This window comes from Haliotis cracherodii, unplaced genomic scaffold (assembly GCF_022045235.1).
Source record: "Haliotis cracherodii isolate W230 unplaced genomic scaffold, xgHalCrac1.p SCAF_20, whole genome shotgun sequence".
NCBI classification, from domain to species: Eukaryota; Metazoa; Mollusca; class Gastropoda; order Lepetellida; family Haliotidae; genus Haliotis; species Haliotis cracherodii.
The window spans coordinates 11435311-11450661 of record NW_027266276.1 but is presented as its reverse complement, the minus strand read 5'-3'; the positions used below and the strand labels follow the sequence as shown (position 1 = coordinate 11450661).

At 42.2% G+C, this 15351-nt stretch overlaps 2 protein-coding genes across 9 annotated transcripts in view; both read left to right on the top strand.

Annotated features, from left to right (window-relative positions):
* The window catches only part of LOC139470316 (rho GTPase-activating protein 23-like), a 134500-nt gene extending 119394 nt beyond the window's left edge, over positions 1-15106 (top strand). For 6 of the 8 annotated variants that reach the window (XM_071252681.1, XM_071252686.1, XM_071252685.1 and 3 more), the window contains 11 exons: positions 254-367; positions 755-841; positions 2474-2692; positions 5269-5440; positions 6933-7093; positions 7656-7781; positions 8996-9104; positions 9974-10137; positions 10706-10831; positions 11682-11787; positions 12529-15106. In XM_071252681.1, the coding sequence (XP_071108782.1) occupies positions 254-367; positions 755-841; positions 2474-2692; positions 5269-5440; positions 6933-7093; positions 7656-7781; positions 8996-9104; positions 9974-10137; positions 10706-10831; positions 11682-11787; positions 12529-14687 (3543 nt within the window). In that variant the 3' untranslated portion in view covers positions 14688-15106. The remainder of the gene's footprint in view (positions 1-253; positions 368-754; positions 842-2473; positions 2693-5268; positions 5441-6932; positions 7094-7655; positions 7782-8995; positions 9105-9973; positions 10138-10705; positions 10832-11681; positions 11788-12528) is intronic. The other 2 variants (XM_071252687.1, XM_071252682.1) reach the window with 2 other exon arrangements.
* The window catches only part of LOC139470318 (uncharacterized), a 119461-nt gene that overhangs the window by 70854 nt on the left and 33256 nt on the right, over positions 1-15351 (top strand). The gene's annotated exons all lie outside the window — the stretch shown is intronic.

Genomic DNA, 15351 nt, shown 5'->3' with positions numbered 1-15351 from the left:
CACTCACTCACTCACTCACTCACTCACTCTCCCACTCACTCTCCCACTCACTCACTCACTCACTCATTCACTCACTCTCCCACTCACTCAACCACCCACCCACCCACTCACTCACTCACTCACTCACTCACTCACCCACCCACCCACCCACACTCACTCACTCACTCACTCACTCACCCACCCACCCACCCACCCACTCACTCACTCACTCACTCACTCACTCACTCACTCACTCATGCCTCCCATGTTGTAGACCCCCTGTATAATCGAGGCAATGGAGCCAAAGCTGGAGATGCCAGAGTCCCCGCTCCCGGAAATCGTCAAGGAGGGATGGCTGACATGTAAAACCACCATCACAGATGGAAAGGTAGGTTCATCGAGCTGATTCCTTACTTTGAGAGTGTTTGGCACAGCCCTCAAAGTTTGATTGGTTTGTCAGCACCATACCTGGCCTCGTGGGTTTCACTGAAGTGGTAAAAGTCTTTCATCAGTTGGAGCTTTCCTCCCACATCAAGATGACATTTTGGGATATCACTGAAATACTGTTCAAAATGGCTTTAAATCCAGCTCATAATAGCTTTGAGAGAAGCATTAGCCAAGGAATGTTGTTGTTTCTGTAAGAAACCGTCTCCCTGGTCAAGTGGATGGAGTGTCTGCCTGGAGAGTGCAAGGTCGGTGGTTTGATGCTACATTATACCCCATTTCACCTCACCTACAACATGTTTTATTGAATTAGTTTTATTCCAACTTTCAGAAATCAAGTGACCGATCGTGGAAGGAAGCCTGGGTCGTACTGCGAGGTCACTGTTTGTTCCTGTGCAAGGACAGGAGGGAGAGCCAAGTGAGTTCAGTATCCATGGTATCCGGAGTTAAATATGTAAATCAGTGACAGAGGTGAAAAATAGGAAGTTGCTCGCTATGTCAGCCCTTCCAACCCTAGGGTATCAGTACATGTCATTGTATCCCTATTGCATAGATGGGTGCTCATGATGTCAATCACTGGATTGTCTTGTCCAGACTTGATTATTTACAGACAGACGTCATATAGCTGGAATGTTCAGTGCGGTGTTTAAAAACAAACAGTTCAGACATATTTACTTTAGTAGTATGCCAATATGCTGGAGATAAAAGGAAAAAAAGATATTATTTTTTCCAAAATTTTATGAAAAACAATAAAACAACTTGAAATATAAGATTTGAAACATATAAACGTTCTGACATAATTCCAGTCAAAAAGTAGTTTTGTTTGTTTGTTTGTTTGTTTCTTGTTTATTCAATGGATCCGCCAAGTTCATATTTATCATTAAATTACTGGTCTATTGGCAATTATATCCTTACACATTAAAAATAATTAATTATATTATTTATCAATATATCGATGTATCATGATATTTTTGAGTCTATATATCAATACTGAAATTTCCAGTCAAAGTACCTTTATTAGTCATGCTCATTATAATTATTATTATTGTACCTTCATGTCAGAATGATGAGATCTGATTGGTCCATGTGATCTTGATAAAATACTATGTATCCTGCCTTGGAGGGAAATAAATTTCTCAGCAGGTGAATAAATCGCTTATACCCTCCCACCAGCAAGACAGGCTACATGTGGCTTTCTGAGAGGCAGAATAAATTTGTTTTACAAAGCTTCGAAACAAAAAGCTGCACCCTATTTCCAAGTCAATGAAAGTCACGTGACATAGCACAAGCTAACCTCCCCTCAATGGAACAGCTGTTTTCTATCAATTTTGAATTTGTTTAATTCTTTTACAATGTGGGCGGTCGGGTAGCCTAGTGGTTAAAGCGTTCGCTTGTTACGCCGAAGACCCGGGTTCGATTCCCGACATGGGTACAATGTGTGAAGCCCATTTCTGGTGTCCCCCGCCATGATATTACTGGAATATTGCTAAAAGCGGCGTAAACAATACTCACTCACTTTTACAATGTCATTTTAAATCATGTCGGTAAGATAAATTCCTTGCAGGATCATGAGGGGTACACTGGGTTTTATGCATCCCTCGTTATACGTTATACCACTCGCCTCTGGCTGTGGCTGTAAAACTTAACGTGGGATGCATAAACTCCAATGTACCCCGAGTGATCATGCAACAACTTACAATACTGTATTCGATGTAATAAGCGCCCAGGGTGCTCTTAAAAATTAGAAATAGAGGGCTATTATTAGAATATTATTTGTTGAAAGATAAATTTTGTTGTTTATGCTGACAGCCTGAAACGTTAATGTACGACATATGTTTTTCCAGAATTTAATTGCATATAATCAAGAGTGCATATAACACATGAGTGAGTACTCAAAGCGAATAAATAAGTCTTTTGTACATTGATCAATAGGAAGGGGTGCTAATTGGCATTGTTCACTAGCCAAGGGGCACTTATTACATCGTATATGTTTTTTTTTCAATGCCAGTTATCCCTGTATTAAATGCCTCACTTTGGGTTTCACCCACAGAGTACCTTCAGTTTTGATGAGGACAAACCGATTTCCATCAAGTCCAGCCTTGTCGACATCAAACACGAGTACGCCAAGCGGAAGAAGCATGTGTTTCAGCTCGTCACGTACAACGGATCCGAGTACCTATTCCAGGCCGACGATAAGGGTACCATGTTACTATGGATACAAGCAATCAAAACCAACAACAACCCAGATTGCGATGTAAGAAAGAGACGTGTAAGAAACTGATCAAGTTGTAGATGTGTTGCTTCAACTTGCTTGTATGCTTGATAAAGCAAAATGCTGCTTCTCAAATCATGCCTGCTTGAGACTTTTGGCTATTTTACTCGTAACGAAATCATTTGGTTTATTTGTGTTGTTTTGTGAATTGATGTTTTACCTTTTTTTATCGACCGCCTACGTGGTCTAGTGGTAGAACATCCGCCCGGAGAGCGGAAGGTCCACGGTTCGAACCCCAGCCGCGTCATACCAATAGACGTTAAAAGTTGGTACTTGTTGTTACCCTGTCTGGTGCTCGGCATTAAGGGGCTAAAACAAGGACTGATCGACTCGGAGTCCATATACTGTGTCTGAGTGGGGTATTCATGTTAATCTGCGGCATGGTATCTCATTGTCCTATCACTATAAATCGGCATCAGTCCGGACTAGTACAAGCCGCCACACACAATCGTGCATGCACGTCGCTATATAAATTCAATAATCTTGGCCGCAATGTTAAACCCAATTTCATCTCACCTTATTGAATCCAGCTAATTATGCGCCAGTAATTTTATGTTGCTCTTAAACTTGGCTTATGGTTTTAAGCTGTAAATATTGCATTTTGCCTTCCATACCAAATGTTGCACTAAAAAATTGCTTATTGTATGGAAGCTATCAAGCTTGTGGTCTATAGTCTGGGTTTAATTTATTGCTAATCTACTGAAAAATTATTTGTTTTAATGTTGGTTTGTTTTATACCTAAGCTGATACTTACGTTAAAGTTTTGAATATTATTATGTTTTTGATAATAATTAACTTGTTATCATCACAATATTGCCGATGCAATGTAAAATTTGAACTCTCTCTCTGAAATCTATCAATACAAGTCTATTGCCTTTCATGGCCTTTAGCTTACTAAGTGTTGGGATTCATTATGCAGGAAGTAAGTTAACATTGAGTCTGAAATATATAAACTGTTGCTTCTTAGACAGTGGCTCTGGAACACTTAGAGGAGAAAGGCAGCAGGTTTAGGATTAGTTTGAAACGGTATTTTGCCTGCATGGGGATCAGAGTTTTCTTGAAAAAACGGAATGGAGACGTCTAGGGGGCTGCAAGTCACAATACAGAGTTGCACCTCTTTGGCATGCCAGGAACCTATTATCACGGGTTTGAATCGCAGAATCGCCCTGATTATGTTTCTAGGTTTGACAGCACCATACCCGTGTTCATATGTTTAAAGGGGGCACGGGTGGCCCAGTCGTCTTAAGCGCCATGATTCGCTGTGCAGAGTTGTGTTCCTTGGGCAAGAAACCTATGATTGTGGGTTCAAATCCTGGTTGGCCCTGATTATGTTTCTAGGTTTGTCAGCACCATACCCATGCTCGTGGGTTTCACCGAAGTGGTAAATGTGTGAGACCTGCATCACTTGGGGATTTCTACCCACATTAAGCTGACATGCCGTGATATAACAGGAATACTGTTAAAGTGGCGTTAAACCCAACTCACTCACTCATATGTTTCCAAAAGTGGTAAGACCCGTTAAGATCTGGGCAGAACTCGATTATTTACTGACCGCTGTCATATAGCTGGAATATTGCTGAGTGTGGCGTTAAACAACAAACACACACACAAACAAACAAAAAGTGGTAACCATCCCACTTTTAAGCTGAAATGCCATGATATAACTTAAACAGTATTCAAGGCAGCGTTCAGTTCCATTCATTCACTCACAGTAATGAGTGAAGACGGATCTGTTGTCCCATGGCTTGTTATCGTCATCAATAACCACATGCTTGTTCTTTAGCATGAACCCGTGAAGATTCTGGGGTAGAATGGGTCTTCAGCAACCCATGCTTCCCATAAAAGGTGACTTTGCTTGTCGTTAAAGGCGACTACCGGGATCGGGTGGTCAGGCTCGCTGACTTCGTTGATGCATGTCATCGATCCCAATTGGGTGGATCGATGCTCATGATATTAATCACTGGATTGTCTGGTCCAAACTCGATTATTTACATACCGCCGTCATATAGCTGGAATATTGCTTAGTGCGGTGTTAAACAACAAACCAACCAACCAACTATAGAATGAGAGGTTGTAGCCAGTGTCCGAAATAACTACCTGCCCATGGCTGTAACTGTTCTGTCGGGCTGCATGAAATTGTCTTCCTCCTGTCCGACTGTCTGGCAGATAATTACAGACTACTTACTATTCAATTTTATCATAACTCCTTGTAGATTCTAAAGTTTGTAGTATTTCAAGTGAATCAAGAAGTAATTTGTTTTTGCGATTTTTCAATATTTACGATGTCTGAATGCAGGCAGGTGACTTTGAAGATGGGCAGGCAACACTTATGGGTCACCTGGCCGACTGTCTTGTTGGGTTTTCAAATTATTTTAAATACTGGTAGCAGTTGACAATGTGGTGTTTGACTGGCATGAGACAAGCTTGCTAGGAGAACTCTTTTGCCTGACAAAGGTTCCCTGTTGAGTCACACAGTGAAAAGGATCATGAGAACCAGATCATCCGTGTCCTAGCAACCAGACTGACTTGTTAGTATTCAGGGATTTTATGGATTATGCTGACTTTGTCTCCAGGATGAAGGAATCGGTAACGCCGACCTGATACGTCGCAAGTCCTCCCAGGCAGAGCTGACGGTCAAGACGTCGCCCACTGCAACCCACAAGCCTAGCAAGAAACACAGTGCCCTCTCCCTCAAGAAGGCTGCTTCCCCCAGTGTCAAACGGAAGAAGACAGGAAGTGAAAAAGGTGGGTGCTGAGTTATGCGTAATATAGAGATACAGTCAAGTCTCGTTAATCCGACAGTTGACTTTATCCGACACTAATGATGGGAACCGATTTAATCAGTGCTATTTAGACCCGTCAATCCGACAATCTCGCACTCCGACACTCCTAAATTGCAACGAATTACCGAAATCACTAATTAATCAGTCTTGTTAATCCGACACAGTGATAAGCTTACTCCGTTGTCATCTGCTGGAGGGTCCACAGCCTGTGTTTTGATGCGAGACGAGTTGGCTGGTAGCTGCATATTACAACGGCTGCAGAGATAAACTTGCTCAACAATAAACAATTAATGCTTTAAATAAAGAAAACAGGATTAATCACATGCTTAGATTACCTCAATCTCATTAAAATCAGATGCAAGTTCTCGCTATCGCCGAGGACATCCCATTACAGGTCACATCAGAAGAACCTTTCGCGAACTATGACCGACGAACGTTGGTACTACTTAAATTCGTTTATCCGACATACTCGTTACTCCGACATAATCATATGCAACCAACCATGTCGGATTAACAGGACTTGACTGTAATTGGCTGAGTGTCTTTCCAGATTTTAGATATCATATGTTAGAAATAAGAATTGTATTATCGAATCTACATATTTTATATTTCTAACCACTGACATTTATGATGCAGAAACACACGAGGGTAATAATTTCTTTTTATGATTTCTTTCTTGAAGTATCTGCGTATGAATACAGTGTTTGAGTAAACCGCCCTATCAATCATATAGTGCTAAGTGCTTCACAGTCATGTTTGTCTACAGGAACACAACACAGGGAAACCCCTATGTAAACTTACTGGTAACGTCAGACAATAATTTATTAATATAACAGATATTGTATTGATGTATGGAGCTTGAAAGTCGTTCCTGCAAGGCAACCTCAGTTGCACATTATCTGATCATGACACTAAGTTTATCAGATCGAGACCGCCTCCGTGGTCTAGTGGTAGAACGTACGCCCGGAGAGCGGAAGGTCCGGGGGTTCGATCCCCGGCCGCGTCATACCAAAAGACGTTAAAAGATGGTACATGTTGTTACCCTGTCTGGCGCTCGGCATTAAGGGGCTAAAACGAGGACTGGTCGGCTTGGAGTCAGTATACTGTGTCTGAGTGGGGTATTCATGTTAAACTGCGGCATGGTATCTCAGTGTGCTAGCACTATAAATCGGCATCAGTCCGGACTAGTACAAGCAGCCACACACACACACGTGCATGCACGTCGCTATATAAGTGCAATAATCTTGGACGGGATGTTAAAACCAATTTCACCTCACCTTATCAGATCGGTTTATCTGTCTATTTTATTATGGAAAATATTTATGATACCGAAATAAACTTGGCACATAATTTCTTTGTAGCATTATACAGTGTCTGAGATTGTCGAGGGGAGGCTCTGTGTGTATGCTCCCCCAGAGAGCGCCAATATCTAAATTATCCAATATGAATTTCAGACTCCAAGTCGCGGGGTTGGAAGGAACGCATTATGCCAAGCTTCAAGAAACACCATGAGAACAATAGCTCCACCGCCCTGTCTGAAATGGATGAAGAATGTATGAAGACGGCAGCCTTCGGAGTGTCTCTTGACCTGTGTATGCCGTCACCACACAACGAGGTTAGTATTTTTACAGGCGTAATGACTTGAAGAGACTGTTTGGATTGAAGAAGCACAACTGCCCATGGTTGTAGCAAAAAAACACTCTACTTATTATCCATGCTGTTGACTCTCTATGCACTGACTCATGTTAACAGTTTCATGCCTATGTATAGATGTAATTCCTTCGAATATCTGACCTCTATTACACCGTCGCCATAAACCTGTCTTCACACTACAAAAATCTTCAGATTTTCAACAGAGGTCCTCTTAACGGTCAACTCTCAATAATCAGTTGTATGGACAATAGTATTCCAGTGCCTAAGGCTCCGCTTGTATAAGGTAGAAAACCACACATCTTTCCTGGGTATGTAAAGATGTTTTTCTGTGACTTCAGTGATTTATTAGGCCTGTTCGGAGGCTGATATTCAGGCCCCGGTCAGCAAGAAATGTCAGTGAACATTCCCATGTGGTAATAAGAATTTCCCAACTTGTAATATTCAATTAATGTTAGTGCTTTATAGAGCTGACGTGTATTTCACTGCTAGCATTCACTCACTGTCTGATATGCGTCCTGTTGCAGTATGTTCCCCTGATCGTGGAGCTATGTACCCGTATTGTGGAGGCGCGAGGTCTGGAGGTCATCGGGGTGTACCGCGTACCAGGCAACTCGGTGGCAGTGCAGAACATGCAGGAAGAGCTCAACAAGGTAAACACCAACTCTTCTTGTCGGATTCAGACCATGAATGCTGTCTCTCTTACAGATCCCAGACAAATATTGAGACTATTGTACGAGTATGTCATTACGATTTTACAAAACGAACGTCAGAATTCGTGTATTTCCCGATCGAGAGGGCAATACATGGATTCTTACCAAATTTCGAAAATCATGACACATTTGTGAGTGTAATAATTTCTTTTGTAGCCATGATTTCTTAATCCTTTTCAGCTCCCCTTCAGAAAATGCAGTGATCACCACCATTAAAACAATTTTTCGAAAGGTGTCAACAATTTTCAGCTTTGACGAAGTTTCTAGTGTGATGGCATTTTGACGTTACTTTACAATAAGATCTGTATGACGTCAACCATGCTGTCAGGATGACGGAAACAATGCACTGGTGCACGAGAAGTGATATTTGCATTTGAGCACATACGATTTATACGAATATGGTTATTTCTAACCCTATGGGTAATAAATTATTATTACAATCACGACATTCTACTCTCATCCCCTTCTCATCTCTAGCATCCATACTTGTCTCCTGTCTCCCAGCAGAGTAAAACAATACTCCCTCACTCACTATCAGCAGCAATACTTTTAACAATACAGGTTATATTAAGAGCAGGGCCCCGTTCCACAAAGTGATCTTAGCACTAAGTCGATCAAAACTCCCATTCTTTAACACTGACTTACTACTATCGTAGCGATGAGATCGCTTTGTGGAACGGGACCCAGATCTTTTATTTGCAATTTGAGCATGTGACAGCGAATTCTTTTTGCAACCATGTTCGTGGTGTAGTGGATAATGTCTTGTTGGTGGTAAATGATCAAGGCTCCAGGCTCATCCCTAAGAGATACGGTGGAGTGAACATCTCCCCGGAGAGCGAAGGTCAGTGATTCACTCCCCGCGTCATACCAATAGACATTAAAAGATGATACTTGTTCTGACTCTGCCTGGCACTCAGCATTGAGGGGCTAAGGCAAGGATTGGTCAGCTTGGATTCAATATGCTATATCTGAGTTGAGTATCTATGTTAAACTGCGGCATGGTAGCTCAGTGGGTCGGCATAAAACACCGACAAGTCCGGACTAGTACAAGTAGCCACACACTGCACGCACATCGCAATACAAGTGCAATAATCCTGCTCCTATTTATAACAGAGGACGGAATTGTACGTTTATGACTTTATTTTGGATTGCAGGGAATTGAGAATGTTAACATCGACAATGAGAAGTGGTTGGATGTGAACGTGATCAGCTCACTTCTAAAAGCCTTCTTCAGGAAATTGCCTGAACCCCTCGTCACAAACAGTAAGTTGCCATGTAACATATTAAGCTGCTTCCAGTGTTGTGTTTGTGCAGGAACCTAAGCACTTTTACCCACAGGCAGCCAAAAAATGTTAAGTACGCAAGGATAATTTTGCAGTCTTTTGAATCTAGGGCAGGGATAGAGATCGGCTGCTACAGTAGTCTTTTAGTCCAAGACTAGTAAAAATTAAGACAGATGTTTTATCCAAATTCTAGTTATTGTGTAAGAGACAACTAATGGGATCGGGTTATCGCATCCCATTGCGTACATCGATGCTCATGATGTCAGTCACTGGATTGTCTAGTCCAGACTTGATTATTTACAGACAGGCGTTAAACAACAAACAAACAAGAAAATAATATTCTACATAACCACTAAGCCGTGTGGACTAGTTGGATATAACCAATGGTTTCTTCCCCTACTAGGATTCGGGGCTGTCGGGAAGCCTAGTGGTTAAAGCATTTGCTCGTCATGCCGAAACCCTAACTCATGAACTTTTAACAATGGAGCTATGAGAAGGGCCCCTTGACTTTCATGCTTAATTTCAAACACTGTATATGTAAGATATAATATGCATCAGAAATTTACGACTGACACTATGATACACATGTATTGATTCACAGTTTGATTCTATTTGAAATTTGACAAAGTGGAATTATACATAGTTTTACAATAACTGCAGGTCCCTACTTGAGCTAGCATAACTCAGTTTGATTGATTGATATTGCTGTTGGAACAAACATAATGAACCAAGACTGTTGAACACAAAATGGTTCTTAGAGTCAACCTCTGTGAACCGACATATTTGTTGAACCCTTGTGTGATAGTTCTTGATGTACCTATGTGTTAAATGTCTCTATGCTGTTTACAGAGTGTTATGGGAGTTTCATCGAAGCTAATCGTATTTCGGACCCGGAGAAGCGGATGCTGAAGCTGAAGAGGCGGCTACATACTCTTCCAGAGCATCATTTCGAGACATTCAAGCGGATGGCGGAGCACCTGAACCGGGTGGCAGCCTACGGACACATCAACAAGGTGGGGATCGGGAGTTGTCACATGGCTCACTCCGGGGGTTTCGCAGTATCTACAGTATATATTCTTCTTGCTTTGATCACAAACTTTTCATGGAATATTGCTAAAAGAAGCATTACACCCTTCTCACTCTAGCGACATTGGTCACAGAGTGTAGGTGATTGATTGTGATCAGTTTGTGGTGGTAGTGGTGGTGGTGATGATGATGATGATGATGATGATGATGATGATGATGATGGTGTGATGATGATGATGATGATGATGATGGTGTGATGATGATCATGATCATGGTGGTGGTGGTGATGATGATGATGATGATGGTGATGGTGGTGGTGGTGATGATGATGATGATGATAATGATGTGATGATGGTGGTGGTAGTGGTGATGATGATGATGAGGATGATGATGATGATGATGATGATTATGATGATGATTGCCCCATGCCACCTGTGCTTGTAAGAAGCGACTAACATGATCGAGTAGTCAGTCTAACTGACTTGGTTCATGCATGTCATCGTATCCCAATTACGTAGATGATGCTCATGATTGTTATTATTATTATTATTTCAGATGAATGCCAAAAACCTTGCCACAATGTTTGGTCCCACCTTAATTCGTAAATCTGAGGATGACACAATCTCAATGGTGACAGATATGTCGGATCAGTGTCACATCGTTGAGAGCATCATCATTCATGTGAGTACCAAGAGTTACCTCCCCTCAAGGCAAAGGGACAAATTTCTCTTTAAGATTGTGATACTAACTTCTGAATGTTCTAAAGAGAAACGTACAACGTCCCATGACCCCGTGAGCAGGTCCAATTCCTCCCAGCTCTCAGTGGTTAGACACTGCCGTGTGGTGTTATTAACCAAACAATATCAAACATCGCCAGGGACCCACCGATCAATATTCTGGTGGACAGACATTTTCCAAACATTGTGATTGTATCCCATTTTATGAAAGGAGGTGCCGCTAAAAAAAAAGTATTTCATGTGAGGACAAATTATTATTTTCCATTTTGGGGGGAAACATATTTACTTTTTCAGTCTCTGAGTTGGGTTTTTACACTGATCTGAACAGTATTCCAGTTATATCACAGTATGTCAGCTTAATGTGGGAGGAAAGCATGAAGTGACCACTTTGGTGAAACCTATGAGCATGGGTTTTGATGGTGCTGACAAACCTAGAAACGGAGTCAGGGCGAACCAGGATTCAAACCAGGATTCAAACCAGGATTCGAACCCACGATCATAGGTTTTGGGCATTCGTAAGGGATGCAACTCTGCATACTGAGTAGTGTTGCCAATGACAACTGGGCCATCCATTCCCCCTCATATTTTGGATATGTTACAACGCTATTCTTATATGCTACTGATAAAGTAAGCTCAGAGAGATTGGGAATGGATTTGAGATAATTCTCACAAGTTAAAAAGATTTAAAAAATCATTCCCTACAAAACAATTGGTATGGCTCTCTTAGGATGATTTGAGTGTTGGTCTGTGACAAGATGTCAGCGTGATATTCTGACACCCCTTTCTTCTGGCAGTTTGACTGGTTCTTCAGTTCTTGGGAGGACGACCACACTGTCCCCTCCGAGGAGGTCTGCGAAACCCCGGTCACCTCCGACGTCCGAGTCATGCGAGATGATGACGGTGAGTTTATGTGGACGACGTGTTGTGTCCTTGTGAAGGATGACGTGTTGTGTCCTTGTGAAGGATGTGTCCTTGTGAAGGATGACGTGTTGTGTCCTTGTGAAGGATGTGTCCTTGTGAAGGATGTTGTATCCTTGTGAAGGATGACGTGGAGTGTCCTTGTGAAGGATGACGTGTTGTGTCCTTGTGAAGGATGACGTGTTGTGTCCTTGTGAAGGATGACGTGTTGTGTCCTTGTGAAGGATGACGTCTTGTGTCCTTGTGAAGGATGACGTGTTGTGTCCTTGTAAAGGATGACGTGTTGTGGTATAATATAATAAGCTATTGATTAATCTTATGACAGGAATATCTATGTTGTAATGGATATATATGACGTGTTGTGTCCTTGTGAAGGATGACGTGTTGTGTCCTTGTGAAGGATGACGTGTTGTGTCCTTGTGAAGGATGACGTCTTGTGAATGTCCTTGTTTCATGTGAAGACATAATTATGTGTTGTGATTAAGATAAAGCTCGGGGAAATATGTTTATAAGAATACTTGAAATATGATTGTGATCTGTTTATAAGATAACTTGAAATATGATTGTGATCTATCTAAAAATAAAATAAGCTATTGATTAATCTTATGACAGAAATATCTATGTTGTAATGGATGTATATTTTCATTTCAATATTAGGAAACTGGTAAGCTCAATATTGAGGTATCGACCATGAGGTTATTGATGCCATGTTATTGTTTGCAGAGGACCTCGATTCGGTGATCAACACCCGCGAGATCGTCTCCTCTATCATCAGTGCTGCCCACAAGAAACTCCACAGCAAACAAAACCAGAAGAGCATGGACTCACTTGACTTTGACGAGTCCTTCAATGAGCGTGATATCGACCTTGAAATTAGTCGGAAGGCAAGCAGTGCCACCAAGATGAGCAAGTCACAATCCACGATCAGCTCCGTTCCATCGTCTCGCAGTATTTCTGAGGAATTCCTTGATCGTAAACTATCCTCCTCGACTATGAAGTCGCTTCCACAATCAACTGTTGACGAGACAGATTCGCTGGACTTTGACTGCACGGATAGCAAGTCTGAGTTTAAACCACAATCAAAGTCTTTCAATGTGAGTACATTTTCCCGGCATTACTCTGATGAGTCTTTGCTTGATAGGAACGATGAATTAGAGATGTCGCATGGTATGAGCAGTACATGGAGTTTGAGCCGAGATACCCTTGATCGATTGAAACGGATCGAGTACGAGGCACGCGCTCTTCGTGAACGTGAAGAACAGCGTCAGAGGGACATGGAAAAATGTCGTCGTGAGCAACAGCGGATTGAGCAGGAGTATCAGAAGACGAAGAAAGAGATGGAGATGGAAGAGACGCATAGTGTAGAAGATTTGTTGAACTGGAGACCAGACTACTCACACCGACTCCAGGATGTGCCCGTGTCCGAGTATTCCGGGAGTGACAGCCGTGGATCTGTTGGGGCAAGTCACAGACATTATCCTTCCACAGACTCCTCCCAGTCTGGAGGTCCCTCAGATGGGAAGGTCCAGTTACGGAGACCGGAATCACAGCAGGACAGGGGTCACGGGGGGAAGTATTTTGTCAGTATCGGGAACACTCGGGGAAGGTCCAGGGAAAGGAGTGGTGGTCGGGTAACCCAGGGAAGCCTTGACTCCCTGGCTCCTCGCTTCTCCCGAGCTGGTTCCTTGGAGAATATATTAGACAGTCACGGCCACATCCACCCACCGCAGTCTCACGTGCGTGGTCCGAGCTATCGTCAGAGGGACGGGCGGAGAGATTCTAGGCATGAAGGTGAGAAAAAGAGACCTCATGGGAATCTGAGTCGAGGGGGGTCTGTTCGACACGGGTCACTCGACTCTTTGATTGATTTGTATGATAAACAGGACAATCGTGGTTCGTGGGCATCGTCTGATTCGGAAGATGGGTCAGATCTGCTTACAAGTCTGACTACGACCTTTGATCAGAAGTTACAAATTCTTTTGAATCCTAAGTATAAACTGAGTGGTAGCAGGAGAGGAGGACACAGGGCAGAGGACGTGAGTAGTGCTAGTAATGTGGAGGACGCTGTAGAGGACAAGGACAATGATGTGGAGAAGACTGTTGAGGTCGTCCCCCACAAGAACACTCCAGTGGTCCTCCCTCAACATGGGGTGCCTGGAATAGGGGATTTTTCTCGGGACAGACCTTTCCGGGACCCAAGTCTCCACCGGTCCTCGAAATCTGAAACTAAAATCGGTATTGCATCTCGCTTTGAGCGAGGGAGTCAAGTCACGCAGCCTCAGTCCACTGCAACAGTTCTTCCTGTTACCGGGAGTCCACAGTCGTTGCAGAATCGAAAGTCTACTCAGGAACTAAAAGCCTTTCCATTTAAGTTCACAGGAAAACCTGTGAATGAAACGGGTGCTACAGTGATGGTGACATCGCCGCCGACGTTGACCCAACCAAAGAAACTGGAAACGAAACCTGTGAGTAAATCTGATTTTAGACCTATCTCTAAGTCAGAAAAGACTGAAGTTAATTCCACACTGGCCAAGTTGAGCCGGGAAGAGAAATATTTCAGTGGCAGAGACGCTGTAAAGTCAGCTGTGTTTTCTAAACCTGCTTGCAGATCCGAGTCCCCAGTCGGTGACAAGAAGCGCACAAAACGGTCAAAGCGACGTCACACTGTTGGAGGCACAAACGACTTGGAGCATTTCAAGGCTTTGATTTCCGTCACAAGCGGAAAAGAGGCGGAAACTGAACCTAAAGTGTCTGCTTGGGAACAGTTGCAGCCAGTTGTCAAGGAACCGGCAGTACCAGAGAACAGGTCCTTGTTGTCATGGATACAGTCCGAAAGACTTCGTGGAAGTACACCAGATTTAACATCGGAGTCCAAACATTAGATGTTACCATGGTTGCAGAATGTGAGAATGTTGTTACCGAACCAGTGTGCAAGTTGCAATTTTGTTTGTGCATTTAGTAAGAGAACTGAAGTAGTTAAAACTGGGACTGCAATGTTGATGGGTTCTGTTTTGTTTACAGACTGTACAAACGTGGAGTGCTTATTGAATTTGATTGGAAACTGCCATTTGTGTACATTTTCATCTGTGGTGAATGCTTCTCTACCATTTGCAAGGTTTACCATGAATATTGTTGTGGTGGTCGAGTTGTTGAGGTTAATATTTTGAATTTACAAAATGATACTAGAATGTGATCCCATGATTTTTAATACAATTCAAAGGCTGAATCATTTGTTACATTTTTAGCATTAAAGTATAAGAAAATTTAATTAATGAACGCAACTCCTTAAATCTGTCTTACAATTAACTACTACCATACATATCTATCAGACAAGTTTGAATATTCATATGCCTTATTAATATTCATAAACTTACTAAATATGTGAAGGTTGATATTTACTTGGAAATATCCCTTAATTTGCTTACTGTATTACAATATATAAGTGCTAATAAATGTCTTAAATAATGAGATATCCTTAATCTTGAAAATCCTTTGAAAGTGATATTTTATTGTCCATATAAGTATGTTTTTTTCTGAAAACTTTGT